Here is a 14467-nt window from a genome sequence, read left to right as displayed (position 1 = left end):
CTGGAAGAGATATCCGCAGCACCATGCAGCACCATAACTACATTTTATACTGTGTACGGTTATCCAAGTAACATGTTTGACCAGAGATAGCATTTGTTTAGAATCGGAGCCCTCTGAATCCACCACTACCTTGTTCAAAGTGTTGAGTATGGAAAACAGGTACTTGGTCATCTGGGCCTGGGTAGTTAGTAGCCCTGAGTGCTATTAAAGAAGGGGTATACATCTTTTTCCCTCACCTATCCATGGCCCTACTGTCTATCTGTAGAAAGGCCATTAGTGTTGAGAATCAACGTAGATGGTTTGTTAGAAGAGAGAGAGAGAGACTGCAGAAGGGTCTGCCACATGGTTCTTCTACAGGAGCTTAAGCGCATCAGGAACTCTGTAAAACCTGCCTGGTCTTTTGAAAGCAGGAGGCTGTGATTCAGGAGATGTAGAGGTAGACTGGAAAGCATCCAAAAAGGACTCCAGAGCAGAAGGGACAGGAGTGCCCACTTCCAAATGGTTGTAATACCTTTGCTGAACCACTGCAATTTGCCTCAACTTCTATTAAAAATGTTTCATCATCTTTGTAATGGTCTCCCCAAATAAAGTTTCTTCCAGTAAGTCAGTGGACATGAAGTCTTTGTTTGAAGGATTCTGACCAGGGGAATGAATTTGAGAGAAACAAGCCAGAGAATGGTGAGAGTCAGAGATATCTTAATCTTCAGAGGAAGATGAATCAACAGTTACTTTCTGAGGGGTAGGAGGGGGAGCAGAAAGGGGAAGAGGTTTTATGGCCACAACGGTCTTCAGTGGGCTTTGAGAGAAATCCATTCATTCATTCACTCCATCAATCTCAAAAGAGGAGGAGGTGAAGAAATGTGTTTTGTCTTCTGATGTTTTTCCTTTGGTGAGATACCTGCTTGAACAAAGCACGTCAATTTGGAACCTTGATGTACCTCAATTAACTTTCTGGGAATTTCTTCCATATCTAAAATCTGCAGGATGCCTTTAGCTCCCTCTGAAATGATTATTCTTGGTTCCCCATTCTCTGTAAAGGCAGTCTCCTCAGTCTCAAGACTCTCTGACACCATAATGGCTCCAGCAGGATCAAAGTAGAGGGCATCAAAGGCAGAGTGAAACATACTGTGGGTTCTACAACCTCAGTGCGAGCATCAGAAATTGAGTGGGTAGACACCGTCAGGCCAAGGCCTCAAGTTTTTTTCTTGTGTGAAGGTACATCAAAGAAGTGGAATTCTCCATCTTGGAGTGGGCCAAATGCTTTGAATGTTGGGTGTCCAAGAAAGTGTTAAATGAAGATAAATGGAATCGCAAAGTCTTGGGCAAAAAGGATTGGCAAATGAAGCAGCTCATGTAGTCATGTTAACAGAAGAGACAGTAGGTATGGATGTCTTTGTAGGGAATCTGCTTACCACACTTACACTTACCCCTCACAGCTGACAACTAACAAAGATCACCACCACCAGCACCATTATTGTCATCATTGTAATCAGCCATCAGCCCCCTTTTTCATAATTTTCTGCACGGGTTTGGGGTGTTGTGTGAACTGTTGCCATCTCTCAATTCAATGCCACTCTCCAAACTTCAACGACAATCATGCCTGTGTCAGGTCGTCTCGCACACAATCCATCCCATCTCTTTGCTGGATGCCCTTGTTTCCTCTTGCACTTTTTGTCTGTCACAAATCATCTTCACCAGATACTTAGTAGATGGGAAGGAGTAGGGGAGAGTCACTTAAAGTTCTAAGTGAGAGGTTTAGTAGTATACTATAAGATTACTTGCAGTGGTGCTGCTGCTGCTCTGCGCAAAGTGGCAGCTCTCTGAGCATCTATGAATAGTGGGAGACTATGGAGAACACTTTCTATAGAGGAGTTTACACTGAAGAGGTTTATGTATATACAAGGCACAGGTAACCACATTTGCACATCTTTTATACCAGCAGGATGAAAGACCTTTACACAGTTAAGCCCACAGGCCAATCAGATAAACACACAATAAGCCTTCCACCAGCAATTTCCAACTCAGATGGGTTGAATCAGTCCTCTGCTCCCACCAGAGCACAGAATAAAACCCTGATAGGTTCATAGGTAGGTACTACGCTATTGGCCCTAGGGCCTATATAAGCCCAGCCAAAAATGTACCCTGGCTTTTGCCACTCAAGAAAATTATTTTCCTGTGCCCCTGTCGAGCAGGGCCACAGAAGTGATCCCTGGGGTGAATTTCCTATTTTCCATCCAATCATCAAGATTTTTCTTGAACAGTGCTAATGAGGAGCTCTGTTTGACATAGATAGGTAGCATGTTCCACAGTATGGGAAGTCTCTGGGAGAGGAATCTATCCCTCCAGCATGTTCTGTTTATTGTGGTGACAAGGTTTAGGTCCCTAGAGTGTGTAGCTCGGAGGGATTGGGATTTTTTTAAGTGGAGCATGTCCAACAGCTCTGGGTTTGACATAGCTTTGTATGTTAGGCAGAGATCGCCTCTGAGTAGGCGATATGCGACGGAGTAAAGCTGGAGATTTTTGAGACGGTCTGCGTAGGGAATCTGTTTGTGGCCAGTAATCCTCTTTGTGAGGTATTTCTGTGGCCTTTCCAGTTGTTGTAGATGTCTTGTGAGGTACATACCAAAAGGGGTGTTGTACTCTATAATGGGTCTAATAAGTGATGAGTAGAGGGGAACAATGACCTCTTTTTTTCTGGATGAGAAACCTTTTGTGATGAGGTGAGCCATGTAGAAGGATTTCCTGACCACTGTGGCGATGTGATTATCAAAGGCGAGACTACTGTCCACATGTGTCCCAAGGTTTCTCATTACATTTTCGGCGTTAAGTAGACTACCAGCTATGTGGTAGTTCATGGGTACAGAGTTTTTACCAAAGGGGATGACAATACACTTTTTGGCATTGAGCTTCAGACCATGGCTTTGACACCAGACATCTGTCTCAGTGAGGCCCTTTTGTAGTATGTCCACATCATTAGGAGTTTCGATTATGGCTCCTAGTTTACAGTCATCTGCAAACTTTGTTAGCCAAAGACCTTCTGTGTTAGCCTGTACTTCAGAGAAGTAGATATCAAACAGGAGAGGACCCAAGACTGAACCCTGTGGTACTCCGCTTGTCACTGGTGTGAAGTCTGATTTGGAGTCTGCTACTTTCACAGTGTGGGTTCTGTCTGTGAGCCAGTTGGCAACCCATCTTGTGACATAGGGATTTATACCTAGTTTAGTGAGCTTATCTATAATTCCAGAGTGGGGGATGGAGCCTAAAGCCTTGGCGAGATCTAACACACAAAGAGAGAGATGTAGGCAAAATGAAGAAAACTGGTGACCACAAATAAATTTTGCCTGAGACACCACGAAGGAAAACTCGCAATCCACTAGAACTCCGTTTATTGTAAAAAACAGTAAAACAGAATTTAAAATACCAGTTTGTAAAAAATAATTTAACTTGGCAAACTGTGTTTATACAAACAGCCTTAAAAATGAATAAATAAGTGTTTATATAACTTAAACTGGATATGATAAACACACTCTGTTTAAGGAACATATTTGATAGTTTTAATTATCACATTAAAAACCACTTGATTTTAAAAAAGCCTGTTCAACTTGTTTCTTCCAAGTTATATGTAGTATACAATCTATGGAAAATAGTGACATCTAGTGACTTTATGATGTAAATACAAGAGCATTACAATTTTGCTGATCTAAGTTTTAATACTGGCTTGATAGACAAATAGTCATTCAAACCTGGAAATTTGTTACAATCCAATACTATCTGCCAGTATAACTCTTTATATTCCAGTTTGTCTTCCCATAATCCACCCCTTATATCCTTGGGTATAGAGTCCAACACAAAGAAAGAAAATTCTGCCTGTGGGCAAGAAACTTGATGTCTAAACAAGGCATTTTTCACATTTTGTTTTTTAATTTCGTATAAGTGTTCATAAATGTGACATCTCAGTTTCCTTTCCGTTTTTCCCACATAAAACGAGGTACAAAAATTACAGGTTGCAAGGTATACAACACCATTGCTATTGCAATTAAATGTACCTCTGCTAGTAAGTGTTTTATTCCTAGCTTCCAGGAAAATCTCCTTTTTGTTATTTATCCTGGGGCATTGGGAACAAAAACCACATTTGTATGTCCCCATCCCCCGTGGACCAATATTTTTGACTTTAGGACCTCCAAATTCAAACATTTGTTTAAAATTAGTATCCCTCCGATAAATGAATTTTAAAGGGCTTTTATGGTCAAAAGGTAGATCTGAAATTTGAACAAATCTTGTCCATTCCTTAGATATCAGTTCCCTAATAGGTGCTGAATCACCTGTGTAATCAAGTATATATGCTGTGTCTTGTGAGATGTTTTTTTTAAGGCCCGAATCATTAGTTGGAATGGAAATACTCTGTCCCAAGATAGGGGCAAATCTTTTATGCCTTTCTTGAACCACTTCAGATAAAGCCCCATCAAGTAGGGATCTTGGATAGCCCCTATCCACTAACATACTACACACATTGTTACATTCGTTTAAAAATTCTAAGTCGTCTGAAGTCATTCTACTGACTCTGACAAGTTGTCCCTTCACTAAATTTTTCTTTTGAAAGTAGGGATGGTCACTTTGGTAATGAAGGTATGAATTAGAAAAAGTTTTCTTACGATGTATACCTGAGGAAAACCCTTTAGCCTGCTTTTTAAGTATAATGTCCAAATAGATACACTGTTCCACATTTGCCTCAAATGTAAAATCCAAAAAGTTGGTAGTACCTTTCAAATGATCTAAAAATTCATGGAACCTTTCCATAGTGTCTGTCCAAAATATGCATATATCGTCCAGAAATCTCTTGTACAAACACCAACATTGGGTAAATGGACTATTCAAAATATATAGTTTTTCCCACCATTTTAAGACAATATTCACATATGTAGGGGTACATTTAGCACCCATGGCAACACCTTTATTTTGTTTGAAAAACTCCCCCTGGAAGTACATGTAGTTATTTTTCAAGATAGTTTCCATGAATAAGAGACAATTGTTGAAATCAAGGTGAGACAATGTACCTTGGTCTAACATTGCTTGTTCCAACCATAAGAGGCCTGTCTCATGTGAGATAGAACCAAATAAGTCTACTATATCAAGAGTAATAAAAATAAGGTCTGATGAAAATAATTCTGTTTTAACACACCTTAAAAAATCCCAAGAATCCTTGAGGACCGTGTCCCCAGTGTATGACAAAACCTTCAATTTGTCATCTACAAATTTAGCTAATGGCATAGTAATAGAACCCTCAGCCGAAACTATTAGCCTAAGTGGTGGGTCCATGGGATTCTTGTGAACCTTCGGTATTCTAAATACCGTTGGTACCCGGGGGTGTTGATTAAATAGAAAATTATATTGATCCTTGCTAATAGAACCGTCCAACAGTAAATCTTCCAACATTAAGTGTATTTTACTTTTGGCTATATTTACCTCGTTAATCGAGGCCTTAGAGTATTTACTTGTATCATGTAAGGAATCTCTCATCTTAGATTCGTAACAAATGTTGTCCATAAGGACTGTCCCCCCTCCCTTGTCAGGATACATCACCCTCAAGTTCTCATTCTGTTTGATTTCATTTAACAATTTTTTCTCCATCTGTGAAAGGTTGGGAATAGCATAATGGTTCATAATCGTATTCCTTAACTCTCTTTCCATTAAGTTGCCAAAATTCATTAATTGTGGGTGAAGGGGTGGGTTGAAAACACTCTTCCTTTTAAGACCAGGGGTAGAAGGTGTAATTGCTTCAGACCCATTAAATAATAAATGCAAATTTTGTTTTCTCAAAAATAATTTCAAATCTATAATGGATCTGGGAATACTAGCCTTCCTGTTTGGAACAAATTTAAAACCTTTTGAAAAAAGTTTAAAGTGTTCAGGGTGTACCTCAATATTACTGTAGTTAAAAATTTTATAATTGTTTAGTTCCAAAGTATTCCCTTCCTGAATGATGGTCAAGTGGTGGTCTATCTCCTGTTGTAATCCCTCTGATTGTAATAAACCCGGTTCTGATTGCGGATCCAATTGGATCGACAAAGTGGGGGACCCTGGTCTAAAGGGTAATCTTCTTCTTGAAAATGATTGTCTACAAATTCATCCCTTTGGTCATCATTGGAAATGTGTTGTTGAAAACCCCTCTCATTTCTGATGGTCTTATAATCTTGCATCCCTGAAAAAAAATTGGGTTTAGGGTATACCACATTGTTCCTATATTCCTTCAGGTCCCTAGGCAACTTGCCACACTTCCTATTCATATTGACAATACAATCTGAGTCTATTTGTAAAAAAATGTTGTAGTACTGTAGTTTTTCTTTTTCCACTTTAAAAAGTAAGTCATTGACTATTCTGTCATTAATGGTCTCCATTTCTTTTGTCAAACTAGCCATAACCCTCCCATTCTCTGTTAAAATGGCTTTGACAACCTCAAACCCACACTGGTCAAAAATTTTAATTAAATTCAAGTGAAAAACAGAGCCTTCCTCAACTTTGTTAGGGAACTTTGACAGTCTTAAGCCTTTGGGTACAACCTGCTTATCAAGACACTCCTTTAAATAGTTACAGTCACATTCCAACCTTTTATATTTATCTAAAAGAAAATACAAGTCATCAAGGCTTTGTTGGTATGTTTTGAAAGATTTCGCCCCTTTGTCACAGATACCACTTTGCATATCGTAACATTTACTTAAAATACCTTGAAAATCAAGGTTAAACTGTTTATTAATGTCACCTTTGTTTGAACGTCCAGAAGAACCCTCGCCTGGAATGCATAGTGGCGTGGGTATAGAACATTGCAACCTGTAATTTTTGTACCTTGTTTTATGTGGGAAAAACAGAAAGGAAACTGAGATGTCGCATTTATGAACACTTATACGAAATTAAAAAACAAAATGTGAAAAATGCCTTGTTTAGACATCAAGTTTCTTGCCCACAGGCAGAATTTTCTTTCTTTGTGTTGGACTCTATACCCAAGGATATAAGGGGTGGATTATGGGAAGACAAACTGGAATATAAAGAGTTATACTGGCAGATAGTATTGGATTGTAACAAATTTCCAGGTTTGAATGACTATTTGTCTATCAAGCCAGTATTAAAACTTAGATCAGCAAAATTGTAATGCTCTTGTATTTACATCATAAAGTCACTAGATGTCACTATTTTTCATAGACTGTATACTACATATAACTTGGAAGAAACAAGTTGAACAGGCTTTTTTAAAATCAAGTGGTTTTTAATGTGATAATTAATTCTATCAAATATGTTCCTTAAACAGAGTGTGTTTATCATATCCAGTTTAAGTTATATAAACACTTATTTATTCATTTTTAAGGCTGTTTGTATAAACACAGCTTGGCAAGATCTAGATAAGCTGTGTGAACCACCTTACCCTCATCTATGGCTTTGGTGACTGCTTCAAAGAAGTCAGTAAGGTTTAAGAGACATGATCTGCCTTTTACAAATCCGAACTGGGTAGGGTCCAGAGTTTGGAGATTAACAATGTCTTTGTTTATGAGTTCCAGGATGATAATACGTTCCATGGCCTTGCAGACCAAGCTAGTCAGGCTAATGGGGAGGTAGTTCCCAGGGTCCGTCATGGCTCCCCCTTTGTGCAGTGGGATAACCGTCGGGGTGCGCCATTCAGTGGGCACAAAGCCTGAGGTGAGGCTATGATTGAACATGTTACTTAGGTAGGGTGCCAGTTCATTCTGTAGTTAGTGTAGGAACGCAGCCTGGGACATTGTCAGGTCCCATGGATGCTGTGCTCTTGGCTTTGGAGAGTGTGTTTTTTACCTGTGCAGCCATGATTACAGGAACTTTGCATTCTTCCAGTATAGAGATGGGCCCTCTAGGGGGAGAGAGGGGGGTAAACTTAGCACTGAACCTATCTGCCAGGATGTTGGCAGTATCAGTTGGTTCTGTATATTTAGTGCCATTGTGCTGTAACTCAGAGCAGATCTGAGTGTTGCCATTGAGATTCTTGACATAGCTATAGAATGCTTTGTGGTTGTCTTTTGAGTCAGTGGCAATTTTGTTTTCGTAACTAGCTTTAGAGGATTTTATGAGGGATCTCAGCTTCTTACTGAGGTTGGCCAGGGAGTTACTCCAGTCATGGGAATTTACTCTTTTTTGCAACAGTTTCTTTCTTCTGTTTTAGAGTTTGTTTATGGCAGAGGACCGCCAGATTGGCTTCCTTTTTTTGGAGGATAGCATCTTGGTTCTATTAGGGATAACATGATCCATGCACTCGTGTAAGTGCTTATAAAGTGCATGTGTGCAGGATTCAGCAGTCGTACCTCTATTGTCTGTCTGCATGGGTGTCATGAAGTTTGCCACTTCTGTCTTAAGAAGTGTGAAGTTGGCTTTGGAGAATTTTTTTAAGGTGGTTTCCCTAACTGGGGGTGGGGGCAGGATGTGGATGTCTAGGGTAATTAGCTTGTGGTCGGATATGACCAACGAGGAACTGACCTCTGGTGTGGAACACTGGTTGCCCATGTTGGTAATGACCAGGTCTAGGATATTGCTGCCCCTGGTGGGGGTGTGAATAAGTTGATCCACAGCATTGGAATTTATGAATTCCAGAAAACGTTGAGCAAAGGAGTTGGTACAAGAGTAGTTTTCCCAGTTAATGGTGGGATAGTTGAAATCGCCCATTAGTAGGGTGTTAGGTTGTACCCTAATACTTTCCAGTGTATCACGAAATGAGCAGTGGGAATCCTGGGGCAAGGTGGGGGGTCTGTACTAAGCTACAATATGGATTGCAGTCTTGCCCAGAGTTAGCTGCACTTGGATGATCTCGGATGCATTATGCTGTGCAGCTAGCCTGGAGGTGTGGATATCCTTAATGAATATGGACATGCCTCCACCTTTAGTGCTTCATTCTGGGTTAGGTGGCCGAAAGGTGTAGTATGAATTATAGCCTGGTAAAGCAGGGGTGCTCTCTGGAGCTTTGAACCAGGTCTCTGTCACTGCACAGATGTCGATGTTCTCCATTTTAAGGAGTGCCTTGAGTGAGTGCATTTTGAGGTTTAGACTTTTAGCATTGAGTAGCATTACCCTCAGATTTTGCTTGCGTCTACCTGTTATGGTGGTGAATTTGTCATTTGAACCTTGCCTAAAAAAGGCACTATAGGGGTGGCAAGAGCCTTAGCCAGTATCCAGAAACCCAAGGGCGACAGATGCAGGCCATCTCTGGCAAAATATCGTGGTCGGTCGATCATGTCGTCCCAGGCAGACAAATACTGGATCCCCTTAGAATGACACCAGAAGCTTAGCCAATTGTTGAAGTCAATCATTTTGTCCTTGTACTGTGGCATCATTCTGGGTGATGGCAGGATGCTACTCAGGGCCAGGGTCATACCTGCCTGGGCTACAAAATCAGAGAGCTTCTCCATGTCTCTTTTCATGTAGTCCAGGGAGGTACGTCTCAGGTCATTCACACCAACATGGACAATGACAGTGTCACATATGTACTTGTTGTGGAGTGACCTGAGTGCGTGCATTATGTGGTGGATCCTGGCACCCGAAAGGCAGCTGACAGTAACTTTCTCCTTGTTTAGCCCGTTGAGTGGAACATCAGTGTGCCTGACTATAGAGTCACCTATGACTAAAGTGTTGGATACTTTGTTATGCCTTATGGGCTGTGGTTGAATGGCACACTGAGTTTGTGGGCTATGTGTCATTTGGGTTGTGTTGGGGGGTGGAGTTTGCTTGCGTTTCTGCTTTGGACGTCCCTGATGGAGGTCCCTGATCCCTTAATGTAAAACTAACTGGCTTTGAGCTCAAGTGCAGCAGCAAATGCTTTACACTCCTGCAGTATCAGGAATCCTTGTAAATAAGTTCACGAACACTAAGAAATGTTCCCAAAAAACAGAAAAATGTGCACAAATGTAGGAAAACTTCTACAAACACAGAAAACCTTAGAAACTGTTTGGCAAACTCGGGACAGCTTTTGCAGCATCAGAGAAGGTTGAAAAATGTCAGAATACTGTTAAAATTAACTAAGAGCAATACAATAACAGATGGTGTTTCTTTTACAAGTGCAGGCTGAAAAACAGTGAAATTCAACCAAATCAATAAATGCAGCACAAAACTGCATTTATTGATTTGGTTGAATTAAAACTTACATCAGCTTTGTAGGTCCACAGATGGTTTTAGATGCAAGCCAAGGTCTTGTAGTCACAAATGTCTAAGCCAGGCACAGGAACCCACTGAATTTTTTTGCTCATATTATGGCATCGTCCTCGGTGATAGTAATATGCTGCTGAATGCTACGCTCAATTCCAGCCGGAGACACAGTTTGAAAGCTTCATAATGTCTCCCATCATACAGCCAGGGAGGTACATTCAGGTCATTTACTCCTACCTAGACTATGATGGAATCGTACTAGTACCTGAGGCTTAATGACATGATTATGTGCATAATCTGGTGGATCCTAGCTCCAGACAAGCAACTAACAGTTATCTTCTCCTTATTCAGCCTGGTAAGAGGGACATTAGTATATCTTATAACTAGGTCCCCTATGTCGAGTCTTGTGTAGTTAGTTTGCTTGTCTTAGAGGCTTAATGTTTGGGGCTCCATGGACAGTGACAGTTTGTGTGGTGTTATGTTTTTTCTGAGTGCCTTGGGGCTAGCTGATGCATAGCTTTGACGACTGGTACTCTAGGCAATCTTTGTTACTTAGGAAGACTGCTTTTAAGTGCCTCAGCATAAGTTAGTCTGTGTGTGCTATGTGAGGTGGGTGTTGTGTACGGCTTTGGCAACCAGATGTGCACTTGTATGAGAGGGTTTTGCCTTCAGTGTCATTGTATAAATTACACCTCTCACATACTGCATCTACTTCTTTAAGGATTAAATGGTTGTCAGCAAACATGAGACAATTGCTACATTCTCTCAAGATGCTCATATCCACCAAGGTGGCTACAGACAAGTTATGAAATTGCATATCCATACTGTCCAGTCCTTTGATTGGTGAGCTATAAGGGGGTGGTGTATTGTTGTTAGAAGGGTATTAAGGGTACTTTGTTGGTGCAAACTTATACGGCTGCTTTATTGAGGCAGATTATAAACAGTACTAAATTCTACTAACTTTAATGTTTACACAATACTGAATCCTACTAAATCTGTAGGTATTGCCACTCAACACCCAACTAGCTGCTCTAAGCTAGTCAGTGCACAAGGCATTTCCTCTATATTGTTGCTTTACAGAATACAGTTAAACTTTTATGGACAGTCCTATAGAGGTAAATTTGATCTCCAAGTGTTTGCTACTGTACAGGGCACTGCAACCATACAAAAAATTATAGCAGCGTGTTTGCTACTGTACAGGGCACTGCAACCATACAAAAAATTTATAGCAGCGTAGAAAACTGAGTCCTCTGACCAATAGAAAGAATACACAAGTCCTTTTGTATATTTCCTGACTCAGACAGACCAGCAAACAATTCCTGGCACAGGATGAATACACTCCATCCTTCTACTGTAAAACACAGTAGTAGAGAACCACAAGTAAAATACTACTACACACCAATTAAACAGCTGTCAATCCCTTGCTGAAGGCAATTTCAAGATGGTCTTAAAGCAGTAACAGTGAGAAAAGCAGCATTTTTTTTACAAAATTTCAGTGAAATGCACACATAAAAGCAAGAAATAGTTGCGATCACTCAAAATAACTTAAGCAAATGCAATTTTGCAATCAATGGTACTTGACGGTACTGGATACATGTAACACTTCTGGAATGCGGGCTAGGACTCCAAGCTTTGAGTTCTAGGAAAGTGAGCAGTACGCAACATGTAGTAAAGGAGGTTTAGTCAACAGCAATACTGGTTTACTGGAGGGACACACTCAGTATCATGGATCTTTTGAAAACAATGGGTCGAGAGAGTACAGAAATCACTTGTACAGCAGACAATAGCAATAACACATGGGAGGGATGGACTTTGGAAATCAGCTTGTCATAAGGGGTGGAAGAAACAGACACAGCCTTATAAATCCACCACAACAAAAGGGTGGGAGGGTTCAGAAAAAATTCCAAGTAATGGAGCAAGCAGGCCAGCTAGTGATGCATCCAATCAAATAAAGGGAATATTGGTGTTCTTTCACAAATTTTAGCTTAATGTGTTAGTGGGAATGGGGCAGACAGACTGTATCCTTAAGCAGGTAAATGTTAAGCAGAATATAAAAGCACTGAAGCACAAACTGACGGGACTTGTGGGACTTACACAAGATGCATAAACGTATGGGACTTGGATCCTGGAGGAAGCACCTGTGGATGGTTATAGTGAGGAAAGGGGCAGCTGAAAGAACAGGTCTTACCAGATGTACTGCAAGAGAACAAAATACACAGACCCCAATCTGGTCCAGTACTAGTTTTTCTGTCTTCAAAGGGAAGGGGCTAAAAAAAATGAAATCACACTTGTGCATTCTGGGAGCTGCAACATGGGACAAGTTGGGCTCAACAGTGCTCAGGATGGCTGACCATAAGAATGTCAGTGTAGCACCCCAAAGATGTACTTCCAAAGATAACAGCGCCCAACTCTAAGTTTCTCTTCATTGGGGATGAATGGCTCAGTCTTCATTATGCAACAGTCAAGAAGGAGCTGGAAGCATGTGAAGTCACCTCAAAAGCAGAATTATTACCAGTGTCAAACCTGTTAATTTTCCATCTGTTATCCTGGCACTGACCTGGAATTACAGGAAGACCTCTCTTGCCTATTTCTGCACTAAGCATATTCGACCACTAAAATTCTGGCAAATCTTTCTCCAAACAATGGATAAGTAAAGAACAGTTTTGTACACTTACCATAAATGCAGATGTTCGAGTGTATTCACTGTTGCAGTCATTACATTTGGGTTATCTGCCTGCAGGTAGCCCTCAGCCGGCCTGAATACCAGAGTCTTGGATTCCTGCGTCAGATGCTGTCTCTTCTTCCATGACGTCAGGTCGTCAGGGATATAAAACATGTAGCCGACGCCATTGCATCAGTTTTTCTTGCCCCAGATGTCAGGTGACCCCAACAAAGGGAAGCAGTTATATGTTATGTTACACTTCCATCAAAAAGCAAATACACCAGAAAGCTTAAAATAAGAAGCAAAGGTACAGCCAAGAGAAGTCAGGGGACTGGAGGGAGGGTAAACAGGACTGCAACAGTGAATACACTCAAACATCTACATTTATGGTAAGTGTACACAACTGTACTATGTTCTTTGTGTTTCACTGTTGCAGTCATTACATTTGGGTTGATTCCCAAAGCTAAAGAAGGGAGGAGGAAGTTAGAGAGCATTAGGGCCAGCTATTAAACCCTGCAAAACTGCAGTGGCAAAACCAGCTCTGGATTTAGAAAACAAAGGCATGTGATAATGCTTGGTGAAGGTATGTACAGAGCTCCAGGTAGCAATTGAAAAAAAAAAATAAACGTATGAATCATAACCAAAAAAAACCCATGCAGACAGAGTACAAATATTTCGGAAGTGGAAGTTATCTGAGATAACACCAGAGATGTAGTATAAGAGGCTAATGAAAGATATAGGGAGATAAGCTGGTACGTTTTAAAAATCTGATGACAGGCTAAGGGAAGAGTGAATGTGTACAACAGAGGGAGTGGAAGTGGGGTAGGTTGTCTCAAAATTTTAAACTTAAAGGAAACTCCTGAGGAGCACCTGTAGCAGTGTTGTGGTCTGACATCTTTTAATGGTGGCACACTTAAAAAAACAAACTTGTCAGGTACTGAATGAAGGAACTTATCCATCATAAATGTAAAGATCAACATCAATAACTGGTAAGGGCCAGGAAAAATAAAAGGGAAAACAGGATACACATGCAGACCTAGCCTGAGAAATGAGGATGCATTGCAGTAGCACAGTAAAGGTTTTGGGAATTTGAGCTCAAAGTCCAAGGGCCTAAACTCCAATCCCTGAGATAGTAACATTGCCTTTATTCTGAATGTTAACATCCTGAGAATTAGTAAATGTATGCAACACAGAATGCGAGAGGCAGAGCTTGACCTGTAAAAAAAAAAAAAAACTAATGGAATTACAGTGATGTTTGACTTTTGTTGTCTATATCAATGATGTGCACACTCAAGTTAGTAGGATTCACAGATATATGTCTCACATTTGTAAAAGAGAAAGCTCTGCACACATTCCAAGACTTATCTGGTGAGAAATTAAGTCCAACTGCAGATTGCAGCACTGGTAGGTATTCACTCACTTTAAACCAGTACTGCATTGCTTTGTCTTTGTAAGAGTCATGTAACTTCCAATAAACTGAATTCTTGCTCCTCTACTAGAGTGCTTGCTATGATCTTATTAGTGACAATGCTGGTTATGTTATGAGTTCCGGAACACCTCTTTAGGACAGCCAGCCAGAAGCACAAAATAGTCAGGTAGTGTACCTGACATTCCAAAGTTTCTGACAACATAGTACCTGTATAAGACCACATC

General features: G+C 40.6%; 1 protein-coding gene across 1 annotated transcript in view; it reads right to left on the bottom strand.

Moving 5' to 3' along the window:
- PANK4 (pantothenate kinase 4 (inactive)) overlaps positions 1 to 14467 on the bottom strand; it is a 1309469-nt gene that overhangs the window by 946086 nt on the left and 348916 nt on the right. Inside the window, exon 8 of the mRNA XM_044063577.1 lies at positions 6033 to 6464. Within this exon, the coding sequence (XP_043919512.1) occupies positions 6033 to 6464 (432 nt within the window). The remainder of the gene's footprint in view (positions 1 to 6032; positions 6465 to 14467) is intronic.

The sequence above is a fragment of the Protopterus annectens genome, chromosome 2.part1 (assembly GCF_019279795.1).
Source record: "Protopterus annectens isolate FY-2018-M chromosome 2.part1, PAN1.0, whole genome shotgun sequence".
Lineage (NCBI taxonomy): Eukaryota > Metazoa > Chordata > Ceratodontiformes > Protopteridae > Protopterus > Protopterus annectens.
This window is presented reverse-complemented; position numbering and strand designations above follow the sequence as displayed.